This window comes from Prosopis cineraria, unplaced genomic scaffold (genome assembly GCF_029017545.1).
Source record: "Prosopis cineraria cultivar Desert tree isolate PC_DT_omini unplaced genomic scaffold, ASM2901754v1 PC13, whole genome shotgun sequence".
Classification (NCBI taxonomy): domain Eukaryota; kingdom Viridiplantae; phylum Streptophyta; class Magnoliopsida; order Fabales; family Fabaceae; genus Prosopis; species Prosopis cineraria.
In genome coordinates, this window is record NW_026555344.1 from 8,015,248 (window position 1) to 8,035,488 (window position 20,241).

Here is a 20,241-nt window from a genome sequence, read left to right on the forward strand (position 1 = left end):
ATACTTAAAAAAAGCTCAAAAGGCTTTTAAATTCAATGAAAATAAGCATTACCATTAAAATTGCTACATATATACATAACAAGAACCACTAATTGAAAAAAAATCAGAAGGTGCAAGCAGCCTATTTTTACAGAACAATGCTTAACAAGAATGTCAAAACGGAGCGAAATCAGCAAAAGGAGGTAGGTGAAGCACATTCTTAACTTCCATACATGAATAAGAAACACCATATGCTTGTGGAACATAGCCATCAGTGCGTCTGGCTTCAGCTCTCACGTCACATACATCACTCGAAAAGCATAAAGCAGCAAATTCCATATGTTCGGTGTAAATCTTGAAAGATCCAACTTCAGCTACCAAGCCTTGCAGACAACTTCTGAATCACTCGACACACATCCTCATTAAAAACTAACTGGATTCCCCGGCTGAAGGAGGCTCCCCACTAATCTTACCAGCATCACTTTTACAAAGAGGACACGATTGCGTTTATCTTCAACCATTTATCAAACACAGTCTACGTGAAAGAAATGAAGACAGGGTAGCTCCCTAAGATCATCATTGTCAGCATATTTCGCCAAGCAAATGCAGCAAACTGAGGCGAACATGAGGAAAGCGCATGAAAATCCACAACATAGATCAGACAAAACTATATCCAAACCTACATTATAGACGAGGCATTCCTTGCATATGACAGCATGTCAATCATTAAGGCCCCATTTGGTATGCTGACGGAATGAGAAAAGAAAAGGAATGGGAATGTACCCAAAGGGAGTTTTTAAAATGAAAAGACTTAGATACCCTCATTATAAATATATTTTTTGGTGAAAATCGTTATAAACTATTTTATCTCAAATGAAAAAAAAAAGGCAAGAGAAAAGAAAAGGAAAGAGAAAGCTTTGATCAATGTGATGTCAGCCAAACGAAATAGCCATTCTGCCATTTTGTTGAGATAATAAAGACATATTCTATCACAACTCATTCTTAAGAGGGAGAAAGTACAATGTCAGAGTGTGAAGCAGACAAGCAAAAAAAGCATGATGAATGCGTGAATGGTGGTGGCTGACGTCGAAGACTGTGAAGGCATGAAAGAAGAACAGGAGGTAGAGCTTGAAAATTTGCTTTGCATGTGAGGGCAATTGGCTTCCCAGGAAGACAAAAAATTCCAACGGCCCCTCTCAAGAACCCAGATTCTGTCATCTAATGAAATTTTGCTATCCTAGGAACCATGTCTCCCACACACAAACCAAAAGGTAATTACTCTTTGCCTCTTCCTTTCCCTTTTCCAAGTCCAAAATCCATTAAACCAAATAGGCCCTAAGATTTCTAACTTACTATGGATGCAAAGCCCTATCCTTAAGATGCTATTCCCTCCTGTCCTAACTGCACGAGCTAGTTGAGAGGTTTGTTTTTATTTTAAATGTAAGACCTCAATCTCCTTTGTCTCCCACATTTATTTATTTTTTTTCCCAAACTACCCTTATGATTGCAGTGGTAGGGCTAGTTTCCAATGTAAATAAAAAAGGGGGGGGTATTTTTAGAGAAACTAATACATTTTTTACAAAAAACCTACTTAACTAATTTCCTTAATATGTGCAAATTCTATCTAGCTCCTACATTTAGGATCGGAGGAAGTAGCACTTAGGTTCTACTTATATTTATTATTCTTTCCTTCATAACATGGACAACTATATAACTTACAGCATCTTCTCCAGAATGGCTTGCTCCTTTCTGTCCCTGCAGCAAATATACCACCATCCACAGCTGTGTTGACATCCTGATTATCACTATTTTCAGTTTTCTTCAATTTGAACTTGTAAATTGGAAGGGCGTTAATAGACTCCACTGTCGCGCCTCTAGTTTGAGGAAAAATCCTCACGGATGCCCAGAACAGAAATTATGCAAGGTAGGCAGCACCAAATTGTCGCACATAGGATAAATGGCCATAGCATATCCAATGCAGCTAAAGGTAAGAAACACAATACATAACCTGCAAAGAAGCCCATAGTAGTTGAAGATAATCAGATATTGAAATATTACTGCAATTGTACAAAGTATCTGCTAAAGTACCTATACAATTTTGGAGCATCGGAAAGGAGAAGAATGGCCTCCAAAGATCCACACATTACCCACAACAAACCAAACTGCAAAGAAGCAATCTAAGGCCATTTTGAACTGATCTACTAATCCATTAAGCCTGCAATTTAGCAGAAAATTACAATAAAATCTCTGATCGGATAAAGGCTTTTTGTATTAGCTTGAATTTAGCATTCAATAAGCCAAGGAAATACTGCATGTAACTTTGACAGTTTTGAAAGAATTTTCCTTCTAAACAATCTCCAAATATACAAGGAGCACGTAAAATGCACATTGGCCTTAGTAGAGGTGTTTGCTTATAGCTGATTCATATGGTTCTAGACTTCAACATGAACTGAAGTGACTGACATCAAAAGGTAAATCTGAGTGGAATTAATCAGTATTTATGCATGAAACTGACCACAGCAAGAAGTTAAAAATCTTAGTTCAGTTCATCTGGCTTGAGCTCATCATTCATCTCATCAAATATAAATTCACTGAAATTATAGCATAGCTGATCTCTTCGGGCTCATCATTGTTGTAAAAAAGGAGGGCAGAAAGTACTAATAAGGCTTTTTTTCCGTGTTAACAGCAGAACAAAGGACCTATATGTACGTACCAAATTTAATCACATAATTCACCTAAATTCTACATTATTTTCACCAAATAATATAGTACTAATATAAAACAGGTGACAACATGGCAGGAACATTCTTTTTAACAACAAATCTCTACTAGAGACAGCAATATAAAAGAGGAAGAAGTAGAAAAAAAAATAAAACCAAAAGTTATAAACATGAATTGATATATCAATAACAAAAGGGATGAGAAAATTTTGAATTCCACGACTACTAAAATAAACATCAGCATACCTAGAAAAAAGGCTCCAGGAATCCTACTGTTTCTCGCAGCTGATTCTGTGACACGACTATTCTCCTCATCTGAAACATGAGCATCAGAGACTGCAGTATATGAGGTAGGCAATGGACGATCACTTCCAGAAGATCCTTGAGATTGTTGAGATGTATCTTGTTCAGTACTCTGATTACGGCTTCGATAACGCCAATATAGGATAGGAAGTGTGGCCACACAACCAGATGTATAGCCCACAATCCATGCAAATAATGGGGCTTGCGGATTTTCATTCCTCGACAATGACAAGACAACTATTGATGCTATGATCTGACCCACAGTGACAACAAGCTCACTGAAATCCATAGTCCAGAATTTAATGGATTCCTTCTTCGATGATGATACCCCTCACCTCTTGTTGATGAGGAATTTCTAGAGTTTAATCTAGATGAGGAAGATGTTTGATGAGCAGGGTCTCGTGTACCACTAGACCGTTGATCTTCATTGTGCATCAAATGTATTTCAGGAAGTTGAGCAACATGAGATGAGCTGGCTAAAGCATCACCATTCCTTGTGATGTCAATTACGTGCTGATGGTGGCTTTCAGACTGCTCCATCAGCAAAGGATAATGGTCGGTTTGGGGTTTCTATTAGGTTCTGGGGAGGTAACATCCATCTAAATCAGTCATCCAAAGTAAAAGGCAAAAAGGCATGGATTGGTAGTAACGAGGTCTCCAACCTGCACCTTCTCCTATTTTGCTTCCTGATCATGTACAATTCTGCTTAAATTTGCTGAAAGATGTGTGGCAACTGCCAAGATCCCTGGCAGCACTCTGCACTGTTAAGGATTGGCTTTTTATTATCCTGTTCAGGTAATCTCAAAGATTAAAAAAATTGTGCATCAAATTTCTATTACAGGTCAGAAACTGATTCCAACAACATTAGCGATATCCTGAAAGCAGGAAGGCAGCAGAAACTAAACGTCACTCTTCATTTTCTTTAAGGTCACAGATCGATCAGATTATTGTCAATACCAACTTACGAAAAAGCTTATGGAACCGCGTAACAAGAAAACAGTGGCAGTTGTACGATTGCCGCAACCTTATAAGTATAACGACAAAATTCATTTTCAATGTTACAGCATGAAGATCTTGTTCCAATATCAAAGGAATTTCGAAACAAGTACAAAGAAGGAAAAATAAAGTAGGAGTGTCATATACGACTTTTTTTTTTTTTGCGGTCCATGATACAGACGGCTTAATAGAATGAAAAGAAGAAGTCAAGTAATCACATAACCTGCATAGCCCGGAAGAACCCAATTGAAGCCAGGATAAACATGACATTAAGAACCAAATCTCCATGCTTCTTCTAGAATGACAGCGAATTAAAAAAAAAAAAAGGCCTAAATTAACAGAAACATACCCAATCGGAATTCAAGTACACCAATAACATGAATTTCAAAGCCGTAGATTCAACATTTCATCTATCTCACTCAGGCAACGCAGTGATCGAAATTCATCCAACAACTGACACCACAAAACCGATCAAATGGAACCGATAACTTAAATCACCAAAGAAACTCCCCAAACTGAGCAGGAAAACAGTTCAAAGATCAAAAACCATGAACCCCCATACATCCCAGGTAAATATTATCCACTTTACTTCACTGCAAGTAATTGAGACATTTGGCGTGAAGGAGAAAATCTGAACCTGATTGAGCTGAATTGAGTATCCTTGAAAACAGGGGTAATGATGTGAAGACAGAAGTGTAGAATACTTCGAAGCTCACTTCTGTTTCACTTTCTTAAAAATTTTCCATTTCCACAGACAAGAAGAATTGAACGTCAGCAGTTTCCTGCTTTATCGCTTACGCCAAAGGGTCTGAGAGCAAGCGCGACGAAGTGTGAACTGCGTCGTTGACTCCTAACCTCTCTAAACCGTTAGATACGTGGAAAATTACATCATCGTGAACCAATAATCGATCTCGCGGTGGAAAATCAACAGTAACATGTCTAAAAAGACGTGACCAATTTTTTTTCTTGGCCACAGAAGACTCAGGAATTTTGATACATAAATGAGGATAATATTTAATTTTTTAAAAAAAATTTATAATTAAGTTATTTTGTTTAATTCATTAAAATAATATTTTCTCTCTTTTTTTTTTTTCCTTTTTCAATAAACAAAATAAGTTTTCTCAACATAAGTCACCCTACATCAATTCATAAATAATCCGACATCTTAAATTTAAAAAAAAATAAATAAAATTTCTTTTAATTTATAAAATAATAATTTAATTATTTAAAATGTTATAATTTTAATGAAAATTTTAGAAACCTTTATATTAATAAATTTTTAAATTAAATATTTTATTTTATTTAAAAATAATAAGTCTCAATCATAACTTTCACTTAAAAACCATCATAATTTTTATTTTGTAAATCATAAAATTGAACAAAAAATTATAACTTATTAAATATAATTTTTGTTATTAAAAAATAAACTTCAATTACAATGTTTGTTTAAAGAATAACAATTTTTGTTATATGTAAATTGTAAAAGTTGAACAAGATAATATAATTTGTCACGCGTGCAATATTTATTATTAAAAAACAAGTACTTAAAATAACAAATTTCATTTACAATTTGTTTAAAAAATAATAATTTTTATTTAAAAAATTATAAGACTTGAATAAGAAATTATAACTTGTCAATAAGGGTAAAAATTATTTTTTTATTAAAATTTATTGACAAAGAAGTATTTAAAGGTTTTAATGAAATGATAATCTCTCTCTCTCTCTCTCTCTCTCTCTCTCTCTCTTCTCTCTCTCTCTCTCTCTCTCTCTCTCTCTCTCTCTCTCTCCTCTCTCTCCTCTCTCTCTCTCTCTCTCTCTCTGTGTTTTTTTTTTCTTTTTTATATTGTCCATGGACAATTCATTAATATCTTATTTTGATATTGTTCACTTATTTGTTTTATATTTATTTCATGTGATAACAATATTTTCATACAAAGAATTATATTTCTTTCATTATTTTATCTAGTTTATGATAGCAGGAGAATAAATTATAAGCCAAGATAGGCATTTAATTTAACTTGGCAAATTATTAAATCAGCTTATTTTAAAATTTTGAATTCAAGTATTGAAATCTATAACCGTGTTAAAAATAAATATATCAAATGTATTTTCAAGTTACTTATAAGTTATTTCTCTCATTTCAAATTATATGTACTTTTAAAAGAGATTTATTAGTGCTCTTTTCGTCCTTATTATATGACACCTTCAACTGTTTCATTTGTATTAAAAAAAATTTAAATTTTGTTGTATTATAAAAAAGTAATATATACTTTCATTTTTATCTTTAATTTTAAATAATATATAATTATATTAAATACCTTCACAGATTAAAAAGGAGTGAAATTTAAAAAATAGTTTAATCATTATAAAGTATCCTATATTTTGAACTAAAAAGCATTTTTAGGATATGTTTTATAAGTAAGATAGGAGGAAGTATGTGATATTTTATTTAAAAATATTTTATAATTTGAGATAAAAAACATCTTATGACATCAGATAATAGGAGTTTAAATTAATTTGGACAAGAAATATAAAAAAAAAAAATTGTCATCCAATCTCAGATCTCGGACTCCGGCATATTATCAGCCACTGAAAAGCCACCAATATTATAAATGTATATTGGAATTTGAGTCACATAAAATGTAAAACACAATAATGTGAACAATTGCAAGAAAAATAGAATTAGTTAGTAACAGGATAATATATGTAATAAACATGAATAAAGATATAATTCTGGACGAATGCGCACATTTGCTTTTATTAAAATTTTAACAAATGGATTTTTTTATTTCGTCTTTTTGACGGCGAAAAATTAGTATATTTAAATTCTGGTACTCTGGCGCCACGACCCCACAAAAAAATCGCAAAGCAACATTTGGCAAAAAATCGCAATTCTAAATTTAAAAAAAAAATCAAATATTACGATCATTATTTTAATGACAGGTATCTCAGCTGTCTGAAAACTGAAAACATAATTCAATTCATTAACTCTATTAAAATTATTTTGTAAAATTACAAAATAATTTTTATCAGTTGAAAAATTAGTTAAATGTTAAGTATAGAGGTTATAGGGAGCTTGCTGTTGTACATAATCATATACAAATGTGTAAAATTCAATATATATATAATAATTTTTTATAAAAAATATATTATTTAATTATGATCGTCAAATTGATTAGTCATATAAACTAATAATTTTTATAATTATATTTATATTTTTGGGAAATGGCATTAATGACCTTACGAACAGAGTTTATTTCACTTAGAGTCTAAATGAATCTGAAATTGCTCTGCAGGCCTTGAGGCATCAAGTGCAATATTTTTTTAGAGCGAAAATACTATTTTGCCCTTATGGACAAAAATGAAATCCAACGCAGAGAAAGAATGACAGACGTGGGGATGGGTATTCAGCTGGAGAATGAGAAGGTTTATGATCTCTAATGGAGAGGAGTAACTTTCAAAGTGCATAAATTTTAAAATCTCTACATCTTAAGCAGTGCTTTGATGATTTCATGATCTGAGGTGGAGGTTTCCTGGTTTCTAACGTGTTGCAGCAGAAATGAGCTGAGATTTTTATTGTTCTTGCTGTAGAAATGAGAGGCATCCATTATTGCTGCATAAATCATTTAAGGGTAAAAATAATTTAAGGTTTTTCATTACTGCATGTGAGTTACTGGTGAAGTGGTGACAGAGATTATTTCACTCATTTAATATGTAGTAGTTCATTTAATGGAAACATTTAAGGGGGGTCTTACATGAGATGGTAGGATGCATATGAGATGGACTTTTTATTGTATAAAATTAAATGTGATATTGTTGAAATTGAAATTTTATTTGTGATTCTACTGCTAATATGAGGTAAAGATTGCTGAACCATTTTGGCCATAAAAATTTTAGAGTGGGTTAGTTGTTGCACAATAATGATGGTTGATTTGTTTATATTGGAGTTTTACGCGTGAACTGGATAAAATATGATCCAATATGAAGAAAATCTTTCACAAAAATGTTGGAGTATTGTTGTGTAAAAATAAACTTTCAGCTGTTTTTTTTTTTTTTTGACATTGAGATGTGCATTATGTTAAGTATAATCTAATGATAAATTGGAATCACATGACTTTCAAGTGAGAATATATGAATTTCGTGTTGTACATAATGGTTATTATGTTGTGCCATGTTTGCCTACCTTGAGCATTCCTTTTGTTAAACTTAGCCTAATGATAAATTAAAATAACATGGACTTTCAGGTGAGAATATATGAACCTTATATTGTGCATAGTGGATATTGTGTTATATATGATTTGCCTACTTGTGCAATTTCTTGAGGAAGCCTAACCTACTGATATAAGCTAAAGGTTGCTAAATCATTAAGTTAATTCAGGTGAAAATATATGAACTCTGTGTTGTGCATAGTAGATATTATGTTATGTCATATTTTCCTAACTTGAGAGCATTCCATTGAAGCTTAATCTAATGATAAATTTGAATAACATGGACTTTTAGATGAATATATGAACCTTGTGTTGTCTATATTAGATATTGTGTTATACATTATTTGCTTACTTGTGCAATTTGTTATCAAAGCCTGAACTACTGATAGAAGCTAAAGGTTGCTGAACCATTAAGTTGGTTATGAAAGTTTTAGAATGGATTAGTTGTTGTACAATATCTATGGTTGACCTGTTAATATTGAATTTTGACATGTGAATTGAATATAATATGACTCCTAATGTGAAGAAAATCTGCTGTCAAAGACATTAGAGTATCTGTTGTATGAAAATGAACTTTGAATTGTTTATGTTGAACTTTGTGTTATGTAAAATAAAAGTTAGGCTTCTGTATGTGAACATTTACCTAGATTGATTAATTTCTTCATTGCAGGTTAATATAAAAGATGGAAAGTAGTTCTTGAGAAAAATTATTTTGTTTCTTCCACTGTGGCAGTGAATTTTTGAGGAGTATTGATAGTGGTATGAAGCATGAGGGTGAAAATGTAATTACAAGAACCATAACAAAAGGAATGAAATATACAGAGCTAAGATCATTTTTATCTTTAGAAGTTTTCCATGGTGATAATGAAAATGACATAAAGTTCACTATTGAGATTGATTCAAGCTCATAGATCTCCTTGATGATGTTAGAGTTGAACAATTGTTTGAATATAATAAAAGAGTTGCTCATGTGTATGTTGCTAGACGGGCTGTACTTGAAGATGATCTTGAAGAGTAAGTACTGACATTCATGTTATTTGGGTCAAAAAATGCATTGTTAGGAATACTGGATTATATATTGGTGCAAACATGAATATTTACTTGTTTATATTGAATAGTTAGTTGTGTAAAATACAAGTTATTAATACATAGCACTAATAATGTGGTAACTTTTGTAAATGCAGGATAGATCAGTTTTTACCATTTTCATATGGAAGTTCGCTATCTCCTCAGCATTGAGATATTGATTTGGAAGGCTTCAGCTTACGCAACTCTAGAGGAAGCATTCCAACAGAAAGTGGAGAAGATAATTTAGCTATCCAATGTATTCTTATCCCTATTCCAGAGATGAATGCTAGCAAATGGAAGGATTTTCTTGTTGGAGTAGGACAAACTTTTGCTCATGCTATGGCATTTAGGAAGGCATTATACAAGTATAACCTAGCGCACAAGTTCAGATACAAATTTCTAAAGAACAAATCAGGCCAAGTTGTTGTGAATTGTGCAGTTGAGAGATGTCCATGGTATATTGGAGCATACAAGTTAGGTGGAAAAGATAATAGTTTCTTAAGTATAAGAACTTTCAAGGATCAACATCTTCATTTTGCACAAGATAATCTTAATGTTACCCATAAAAGCAGATCAACACTAACGTCATCCATAATAATTGATGAGCTGAGGACTTCCATAAGCAAGTCTCCTAATAATATTAGACGAGACATCTATAGGGAGCATGGTTTGAAACTTAGTTATTATCAAGCATATAGAGGCGAGGAGAAAGCTTTGGCTAAAATATATGGTCAATCAAACGAATCATATATGTTAATTCCCAGAATGTGTCAAAGGCTAATTGAAAGTGATCCGACCACAGTTGCAAAATGAATAGCTAGGCCATACAATAGATTTCAATGTTTGTTCGTTGCATATGGATGTAGCATAAAAGGTTTCATGGAAGGTGCTCAACCCATACTATATATAGATGGGTCTTTCTTGAGTGGACCATATAAGGGAACTCTACTATCAACATGTGCATATGATGTAGATAATGAGATGTTTCCTGTAGCATATGCCATAGTAGGTGGTGAGATAGTTGAGGAGTGGTTATGGTTTCTTTAAAAATATTAAGGAGATAACAGAATCGCGAGAGATAACACTAGTGTCTGACAGACATAATTCAATCATTAGTGTACAAGCAATATATGGTTGTGACAGGTATGCTTTCTGTTACCGTCATGTGAAAGAAAACTTTGGGTTAGAGTTTTTGAAAGTCACAAGAGGTAAGAGAAAGAATAAAGTGATGAAGGATGCAGCATTCAAGCTCCTGGATGCAATAGCTTATGCATGACTCCCTAGTGAGTTCAATGTTGCAATGTCAAATATGATGAATTTTTGTTCAAATTTATTTTAATGGCTTGAAACACACGGTGACATAGATAGATGGGCACTTAGCAAGTTTGCCCATAGGAGGTGGGATAACATAACGACCAATATTACTGAGTCCTTTAATTCTGGGGTTGTCAAGGAAAGGAAATATAATATTGCTGTTTTTATGTACGAGCATAGGGAGAAATTAGCGAAGAATCTACACAACAGCAAAGTGGCATTGGAAAAATGGACAAATAGTGTTGGACCAAATGTGGAGACCAAGCTAAAGGAAAATGTGTTAAGAGGTGATATATTGCAAGCAGATTTTTATACACTAAACACTATTAGGGTGAAAACATTAAATGAAGATATGCGAGTAAATCTTAAATTACATCAATGCTCTTGCCTAGCATGGTAGGTGTTTGGACTACCATGTCTTCATGTATATGCTGCCATAAAGTTTTCACGTGGCAATATAGATCAATATGTTGAGGAATGGTATCATTTAAGTTGTCAAGAAAAAATCTATGGCAATAATATGATCCCGATTGAGACTTTTGACATTCCAAAGCCTGATACAGCAACACTGACAGATAACTTATTACAAACTTTCTTGCAGCCGCCTTTAACCAGCCATCCTCCTGGGAGGCCAAGAACAAGGAGGATAGAGTCTCAATTCCAAGATAAAAAGATTTATCATTATTCAAGATGTGGGGAGGCCGGACACAATCGCAAGACATGCAAGAATCCTAACCCATCATGACAAATAGTCATATTATACTTCTTTAGTGTGCATAGGCAGTTATAATTATGTATATGGAAGCATTCTCAATTAATATTTTTTTGAATAATTGGGAATGACATATATTTTTTGTTTGTATATAGAGAAGAAATTGTTAGATGTTTTGCACCGTGATGGATTCCCAATTAATATAAATGCTCGGGGATAATATACTTTACATTCTCATCTATATTCCACCATGATGGATTCTTTATCATCCTAACCATGAATTCAACATCAAAAATATGACGCGTGACATAAGATGACTGTTCTTTCTGATCACTTAATAGAGTCCTGCTGACCATAGTAATTACCTACATGGACATATATGCACCTTTAGTTGTTCATTTACGAACATGCAGTTGTACATATATGGACTTCCATTGTTAAATACAGGTCTGAAATTTTTTTACCCGATTGCTTATCCATTGTGCTGGTCCAAAAGAACGTAGCTCACTCCGTGTAAGATAGTAGTCGTACATTTGGACAAATATCCCGTGGCATCTAACCAAAACCAAATAATTATGATGCCTTGTAATAAGGTCTGAAATTTTTCTACCTGATTGCTTATCCATTATGCTGGTCCAAGAGAACGTAGCTCACTCCGTGTAAGATAGTAGTCGTACATTTGGACAAATATCCCGTGGCATCTAACCAAAACTAAATAGTGGGTGTTCTGTCATCCATGGTCTGTGTAGCCATGTCAACCAATTAAGGTAACTGAATTACTCAGAACTCATGAATTTTTAGTTGTGCATGCATGGACATCATCTTGTGCATAGTGGGTGTTCCGTCATACATAGTTTGCGTAGCCATTTCAGCTAAATAAGGTAATTGAATTACTTAGAACTCATGGATTTTTAATTATACATGCATAGACATCGTTTTATGCATAAGGGGGTGTTGTCTTGTACATAATGGAAAGGTTGAGACTTTGGGTTTCATTTTCATTTCGTGCAAATATATACATAATTCCAATTACAAACAAAAACTATTTCCAAATTACAAAAAAAACATCTTCGAATATATACATAATCTTAGTCGGAGAACCTAATTCTACAATCCTACGTTTGTCTTTTCATGTGCCTATTTCTACAAGTGAAAGTGGATGTTCACGAATGACATTGTTGGGATGCTCCACCAGCCAGCATAATATGTCACGCCTCATGGCCAATAGTTCTTGTGTTATGTGTCTAAGCATGGTAAGCTGAGGATGATCAACATTGACAGTATTGTTCCAAAATTTAAGCCACATAATGAGATGAATTCCACAATCATCATTGCACAATAAAGGCAATAGAATGAGATATGAATGAATATTTTGTTTCTAAAAAAGATTTCAACATTATACTAGCATAACTTACTTGTTCTCTTGCTTGAAGACCCGTGGATAGAGTATGTCATTACTGTACTCCACCTGAGATAATTCTGGCTTCACCTTGAGCAAAATTGATCTGAAATGCTCCCTCTGTAAACGTAAATGGTCAGCCAACAAATACTAAAAGGTTGACAAATTCAAAAGCAAGTGTTCATAATTTAGAGCGTACAATATTTGCACCCATCATTATTTGGCCCTTGTACACTGAATCCTTCGGATGTTTTTTTTTTGCCAACTTTCCCTTCCCTTTTCTTCCTTCTTTTCTCATCTCTTCCTCCTCAGCCTCTAATTGCTCATGATCAACCATAGAATCAAGAATATAAAATTTCATTGTCCTTGGCTCTAAGACAAAGTAGAACTAATGGTTTCCAACAACCGTAGGCCCAAATATGAAATCACAGTCGCCTAAGTTATATCCCAAATGCTCAGGGATAATATGCTTTACATTCTCATCTATATTCCACTGTGATGGATTCTTTATCATCCTAACCATAAATTCAACATCAAAAATATGATGCGTGACATGAGATGACTGTTCCTTCTGATCACCTAATAGAGTCCTGCTGACCATAGTAATTACCTACATGGACATATATGCACCTTTAGTTGTTCATTTACGAACATGCAATTGTACATATATGGACTTTCATTGTTAAATATAGGTCTGAAATTCTTTTACTCGATTTCTTATCCATTGTGCTGGTCCAAGAGAACGTAGCTCACTTCGTGAAAGATAGTAGTCGTACATTTAGACAAATATCCTGTGGCATTTAACCAAAACTAAATAGTTATGATGCTTTGTAGTAAGGAACATTTTTTTAATTTCTTATGACAGTAATTTTCTACTTACTCTCCACCATCCTCTGTTGTACACCAATCCGTGCACAATTTATATAGCCATTACTTGTCACTAACTTTTCTCTTCTTCTAGGTAACAAGTGGCATCCACAGATATTTAACAACAGCCTTCTTCTTCCTTTTAGATCTCCTCACTAGAAGTTTCCCTTTCTCTTCGACAACCATTTTGTGTTCAGATGCATCCATGTCTGATTTCTCTGCTTCTTCTCCCTCTTGATCTCTATCTTTCTCTTTATCCTTCCCACCTTCTTGTTTTTCAACTTTCGTGTTTTTAAGATCCTCTCTGCTTGTTCTTCTGTCTCTATGTCTGCATCATCCTCATCCTTATCATGTTCCCCCTCCTCACCCCCCTCATCGTCCTTGTCATTCTCACCTACCTTATCTTCTTCCTCATCCTCATCCTCTTCCTCTTCCTCTTCCTCTTCCTCTTCTATGACAACCCTCTTTGATTGCAACTCTAGCAGCTCATTAGCCATGTAAGACATGATTCTCTCCTATACTTCCTTCGTTTCCTACAAAACATGAAATGTGCACTTATTCACAATAATATGTTCATGTTTCACAATGAAATGTTCACAAATTAACATTAGCAAAATAGACCTTTTTCATGTAAGCCTTTACTCTTACGTACACATCATTCATGTCCTGCACATTAAAAGGTTCACTTATTTTGAACTTAGGGTTTACTTACTCATAACTAAGGGATCCAAAAATGCTATTGGGTTAAAAGTATGCCCACCTTATCATGAAAGGCAGTAATTGAAGGCAGCCGAGTCAAGGCACTAAGGTTGGTATCACAGTGGGCTGGTACTTTAGTGTACAACAAGCCATGGTAGCTCTGGCGCTCAACCTTTACCATTTCATTAACCCTTTCTTCAGTCCAATACCCCATTGCTTCACTAGCTGGGGGTACAGCTTTGTTCAAAGGAAAATTTTGGAGATAGAAAATCTGAAACATCAATTCAATGTAAGAATAATTGTAACAACTAAGGTTCATGAGAATAAAAAAAATAACGTAGCTTACTAATAAGAAGTAGAAGCATTCTCTAATATATTTAGTTCCCTTTGACTTTCCTTTCTTGATATGCTCCTTATAAAGCTGAATCTCTCGATTCAACTCCTCCAACACAAAAGTAGCCCAATTAAAATTAGACCATGCATCATTCATACATACCAGTACTTTCAATGCCTTATCAGTAACTCGAGGACTTCTACCAGGACACAAAAGAGTTCCAAGTGTCAACAATAAAAAATGAAACTCGAACTTGTCATTCTCATCATTTAAAGTGATCTTGTTCTTCAAGTCATTTAATGATATTGATGTATAATCACTCTTCAATTCTGCTACTAACTCTTTGTTAACATTCAACTCTGCTACCCTTGTAGAATGAGGTAGCCCCATAATAGCCTGTAAGTCCCCTGCCCTCACTAATACTGTTTTTCCCTTATTGTCATTTTTTGAGTTGGGGGATCATAAGATTGCATGATCTCATGGCATAACTCTCTTAAGATTTTCAAACCTTCGATATCCAACAACTTAGAAAACCCAATTGCCTCAACTTTCTCTTTTAAATGGCCATTCTCTTTTATGAACTCAGCAATTTCTTTAAATTTTGCTGGAGAGCATTGAGTGTAGAAAGGAATGTCATATTTTTTTTTCTTTTCACCTCTCTATTTTCAATCGCCTTCATTTTATATGACTCCCTCTCCTTTATGCTCATTTCTTTCCATATCTCAATTGCAGACTCATTTGAATTGCCTACCTTTTTGTACTTGCCTTTATTGATCTCCAAAAGTTCTCTTCTAAAATCATGCCATCCCGTTGTTGATATCATTTATGGTTTGTTGGAAGCCATTTTATGCTTTGCACTTGCATAAATTAACTATGATTAGCAGAAGAGAAAATAATCAAGGATAGCAAAACAAATCAAGAAAAGTGAATTTACTAATAGTAACCTAATAGTGACATAATTTCAGAACCAAAACAAAAAAAGAAAAATATAAAGACAGATTCAATCCTCCTTCACTGCTCATTTTATCACTTGTAACATTGCATTTAGGTGAGGGGTTGTTTCACTTCTCTTTGTAATTTGTAAAGGCGACAATCTTTAAACAACTCATGGCTTTTTATTCCTAAATACCCTAAACGAGAGGTCAAGCTTATGTTTTGTATGTAGTTATCGTATTCCACAAAACTGAATTTCTAGTAGTTGTTTTGAGTCATAAACTCTCAGTTTGATATGTTAAAAAGCTTTTAATTTTTTCTTTTAGGTAACGTCTATCAAAATTTTTCAATGAATTATAACATGGGGATAAACTTTTTAGAAGGAGCCAACGGAAAAATGTCCACATGTGATTTTTTTAGTTAAATAATTGATAGCAAACGCCTGTATCTAAAATTTGTCCTTGATATGTGCTGCGCTGCTATTATGTTGCATATATAATGGGGATTTATGAAAGTATTTAATCTGAATACATACAAGAAGGTTGCAGAACATTTCAAACGGGTGATGCACTGCTGCTTACTTTGTTCTACGATGAAGGGAATGGTTGAATTATCTAGGCTTGTATAATAACGATCGTGTCAATGGGGGATTATTACAAATGCATTAGTCTTGCATAGTATTCCCCCTTCCAATATCTGGTGTTATATGCAGAATTAGTTTTAAACTAGCTTTAATATAATCGGGTATTGACTTTCCCTTGGGATTTCTCTTTTCTTTTAGAGTTTGGAGTTGTTGGTAAACATATGATGTTTTAGGAGTTTCCATTTCCAATATGCAGAGATTTGAAAGTTTTGTTGCATGCTTGAGTAGTTAAGCCTATACAAAGGTATGTTAATTTTAACAATGAAATTTGTCTTTTAGCAAAAAGCATTAGAAGCAGCAATAAATGATATAAATAACTCATTTGACAAGGGAAGTGTTACAAGATTAGACATTGCGAGAGGAGCTTTGGTGTATGTATTTTCTCAATATATTTTGTCTTGTGCTCTTACATACATTCTATGGGCAATCATATATGGTGCTTAAATTATATTGAAATGTGTGTTAATTTATGAGATCTATGATAGGAACTATCAGAACAAGCTTGTATAGGCATGTAAATACTCTAATTCTTCCATCAAATGACCCCACAGCTTCAAAATAACATGGTACCTATTTTACATATGCTTCGTACATAACCCACACATTCTCTTGTTCCTTTCAAATTTAAAGCCCTTATCAAACAAAAAAGGACAACTCAAACCCGTATCCCTCCCCTAGCCACTTATTCTATCCACTTTCTTTTTCTAGCGATGCATTAGATTTTTCAAAATAAAAAGGATTTGAGCCGACACTATTCTCTTGCAGCATTTCATGGAGATAATTATAGGAACGAAGCAATCTTTAAATCTATTATATGGATGAGTTATTTCATTTAGCCAGACACATTATTTATTTTAGACGGAGGGAAGGTAATCTGCTAATGGAACAAACCATGGAAAGGAAAAATGCATACTACCAAACTACCATATGCAGAGCGAAGACATTATGAGTTTCAAGCAAACAATAAAAGAAATTACTAAAGCCACAGACATCAAAGGGTTCAGATGCATAGCGACAGCAGGAGACTGGATTTGACTATGTGACGATGAGAGCTTCAGACGACAAGAACAAGACTCCAACAGAATCTTAGGGTGAAGTTGCAGGAGCGTTGGTGATGAACGGCACCGTTGACAAATGAATTAGGCTGACGGTGAGCAACAGTGAAGAGAGCATGGCGGCATGTGAAATGATGAGCACCACTCGAGCAATGACAAACAGACAATAAACAAAGAAATGAGAAGCTTCTTGAACGGCGGTGAAATAAGAACAGAAAGGAAATGAGAACAGAGCACTGCCTTCAGTTTTTTCCTCTGCTAGAGCAAAGAGAAGGAAGAAAAATAGGGGACAGAGATTAGTCAGTTTCTTTTCTCTGAAGGGTTCGGGCACATTTTCTGATTCAAATCAAACAAAGGGCAAAATAGTATTTTCACTCTGAAAAAATATTGCACTTGAGTCCTCAAGGCCTGCAAATCAATTTCATACTCATTTAGGCCCTAAGTGAAATAAACTCTGTTTTTAGGGCTCTTAATGCCATTTCCCCTATATTTTTAACACCTAAGGTATTGAATTAACTTATTGAGCCAGATGTAAATATATCTATTCCATTTTAAACTTGTTTTACCAAACATTATATAACATTGATTTTCAGTTTATAATTGATAAAAAACTATTTGGATAATCCAACTATTTATTAGATTTAACAAAAAAGTATATTTCAAATGTAGTTTAAATATGCTATTGAGGGTTATCCAAACAGGTCTACATATGAGCGTGTATTGCTAGTTTAAATATTTTTTTTTGGTAAAAGTTTAAATAATTATCTCAGCCCCCAAAAAATCATAACTAGAGATCAAGTAAGTGGTGTTTTTTTGGGCCAACCAAGTACAAAATATAGGCACTGTAGATTTAGACATCCGTGCACATGGATTTCAGGCCCAATCTTGTCTAAAAATGGGCCAAAATAAATAGAAAGGGGTTTGCGGATCGTTATGCAGGTTTAAGAACTACCTGATGCATGACCCCCCCCAAAAAAAACTACCTGATGCACGAATCAATTGGCTAGGAAGTTAATTTCACTTAATGAAAACATAACTTTACATTCTAATATTTTGCTTGTATTTTATTATTAATTCTTGTATTTTTTGTACTATTTTAAGTCCCTATATTTTTATTTTTCAATACTTTAAATGAACAAAGTGTAGGTATCTTGAAGGAACCTACAATATCCAAAAAAAAATGTAGGAATCCACTATTGAAAAAAAATACAATAATCTAAAGCAAAATACGAATAAAATAAAATATATGAATTCAAAGTTATATTTTTTCTTTCTCTTAACTAAAGATCCTACATTCAAGTGCCAAATAGCCGTAGTTAAAATCTCCTTGAGAGGTATCCCCCAAAAAAGTGTTGGCAAGCTGTAGACTAAATTAGTTTAGATTAAAAAAAACTAAAATATTGATGATAGTCTAATAGATATTTTAGATATACTTTTAATATATTTATTTAATATGATTATATATTTCGCTGGGATTCAAGATTTTATAATAAGGTGAGTTGGATTGTGCAAGGGCCACGGCTTAAAAATTGTAAAATTTGGGAACACGTCACCCCTATGTTTGCAGTGCACTTTGCAGCCGCAACTGAAGTATATCTGGAAAAGCCGATTAAATAATTTTATCACGAGCTTGGGACCAATCATGACTAGTTTGTCTATATAGGACAAAATGTATACTAAATGCATAGTAATGATCGCAGATAATCGTTTAATTTCATTTGCTTATGTCCATTACAATCAATTGTCTGGACACTGGGCTACTTCTCTTACTTTATTACTTATTTAAGGGTTAAAATGTAGAAATACTCACTAAGCAATCGATCAGAAATATTTAATAACCTAAAGTGAGAAAAAAAAAAAAAGAACTTAATATAATAGATTGTAACTATATTATGATAAAATCCAATTGCTGACATTTAATAAGAGAACGGTTTGTTATTGACATAAACAAATGGACTTAAATTTTGTCTTATTTTATATCCAATTTCACCCACTTCGCACATATTTAATTTTAATTTAAAGGACGAGTACATCAATTAGAGAATGAGAAATGTGGCAAATATATGTATATATTTATATTAAAAAAATAAAAGATTTCAGAATGAAAGAGCTTTGCTAAGAAGTTAGCGTCTAATTGGGCCCTGTTTGTGGATATGCTAAAGCCCATGTGATTTACGTCCTATGATAAGCCATCACATGGCCCATTTGTATTCAGAGAAACATTGTGGATCCGCAAAAATGCTCTCTTTCGGTAATATTTTTATGTTGGCGCAAAAATAAAAATACTTTTATTAGTCAAACCAACAAGTCCAATTTGTAAGAATTTTGTCTATAATTCAAAATCATGGGTTTAAATTTTATTAATAATATGATAATTTTATTGATAGATATTCTGTAAATATCTTTATAAACACTCTTTGAACCTAAACGCTTAATGAATCCTGGGACTTTCCTAATCTAAACTTTTTGTAACTAAAAAAATATATAAATCATGTATAGTGTGACTTATATCAAAAAAATTTATAAAACACGTGTTTTGCATTATATCTATTGCAAAATCTTTTATTTTTTGAGAGCATTGTTTAAATCAATCAATTTGTCTCTGTATCATAGATAATACTAGAACAAAAAAAAAATATTATACATCCCAGTAAATTAATTTTATATGTAAAATAATACAAACGAGATCAACGCGTGACAATTAGACTACCCTGTTCTGGCCCAGTTCCAAGTTCAATCCACCTGAAAATTCCTCACCAGACACACTCACGCATTGCCAACGAAAAACCAATGAAGAAGAAGGGATAATGAAAAATCAATTTGATTCTTAAAGTTTAATATTTATTAATTAAGTCCCTAAAGTTTTATAACCATATATAATTAATCCCAATGGCAAAGCCACATTGGTTTGAAGGGTTGCAAATGCACCCCCTCACTTTGAAAAAATACTATAAGTGAGGTATATAAAATTTATAATTTTGCACCCCTTGCTCTCAATATTTTGCATTCTC

The 20,241-nt window shown here is 33.4% G+C and overlaps 1 protein-coding gene across 1 annotated transcript; it reads right to left on the reverse strand.

Annotated features, from left to right (window-relative positions):
* Window positions 1-24: 24 nt before the first annotated feature.
* Window positions 25-4,814, reverse strand: LOC129291654 (E3 ubiquitin-protein ligase At1g63170). Its single transcript, XM_054929134.1, is given in 13 exon segments — window positions 25-480; window positions 482-505; window positions 507-592; window positions 1,695-1,714; window positions 1,716-1,861; window positions 1,863-1,940; window positions 1,942-1,987; window positions 2,068-2,090; window positions 2,092-2,241; window positions 2,959-3,281; window positions 3,284-3,568; window positions 3,571-3,789; window positions 4,348-4,814. Coding segments are annotated over 12 exon segments (1,284 nt in total). The 5' UTR covers window positions 3,602-3,789; window positions 4,348-4,814; the 3' UTR covers window positions 25-408.
* Window positions 4,815-20,241: the final 15,427 nt, after the last annotated feature.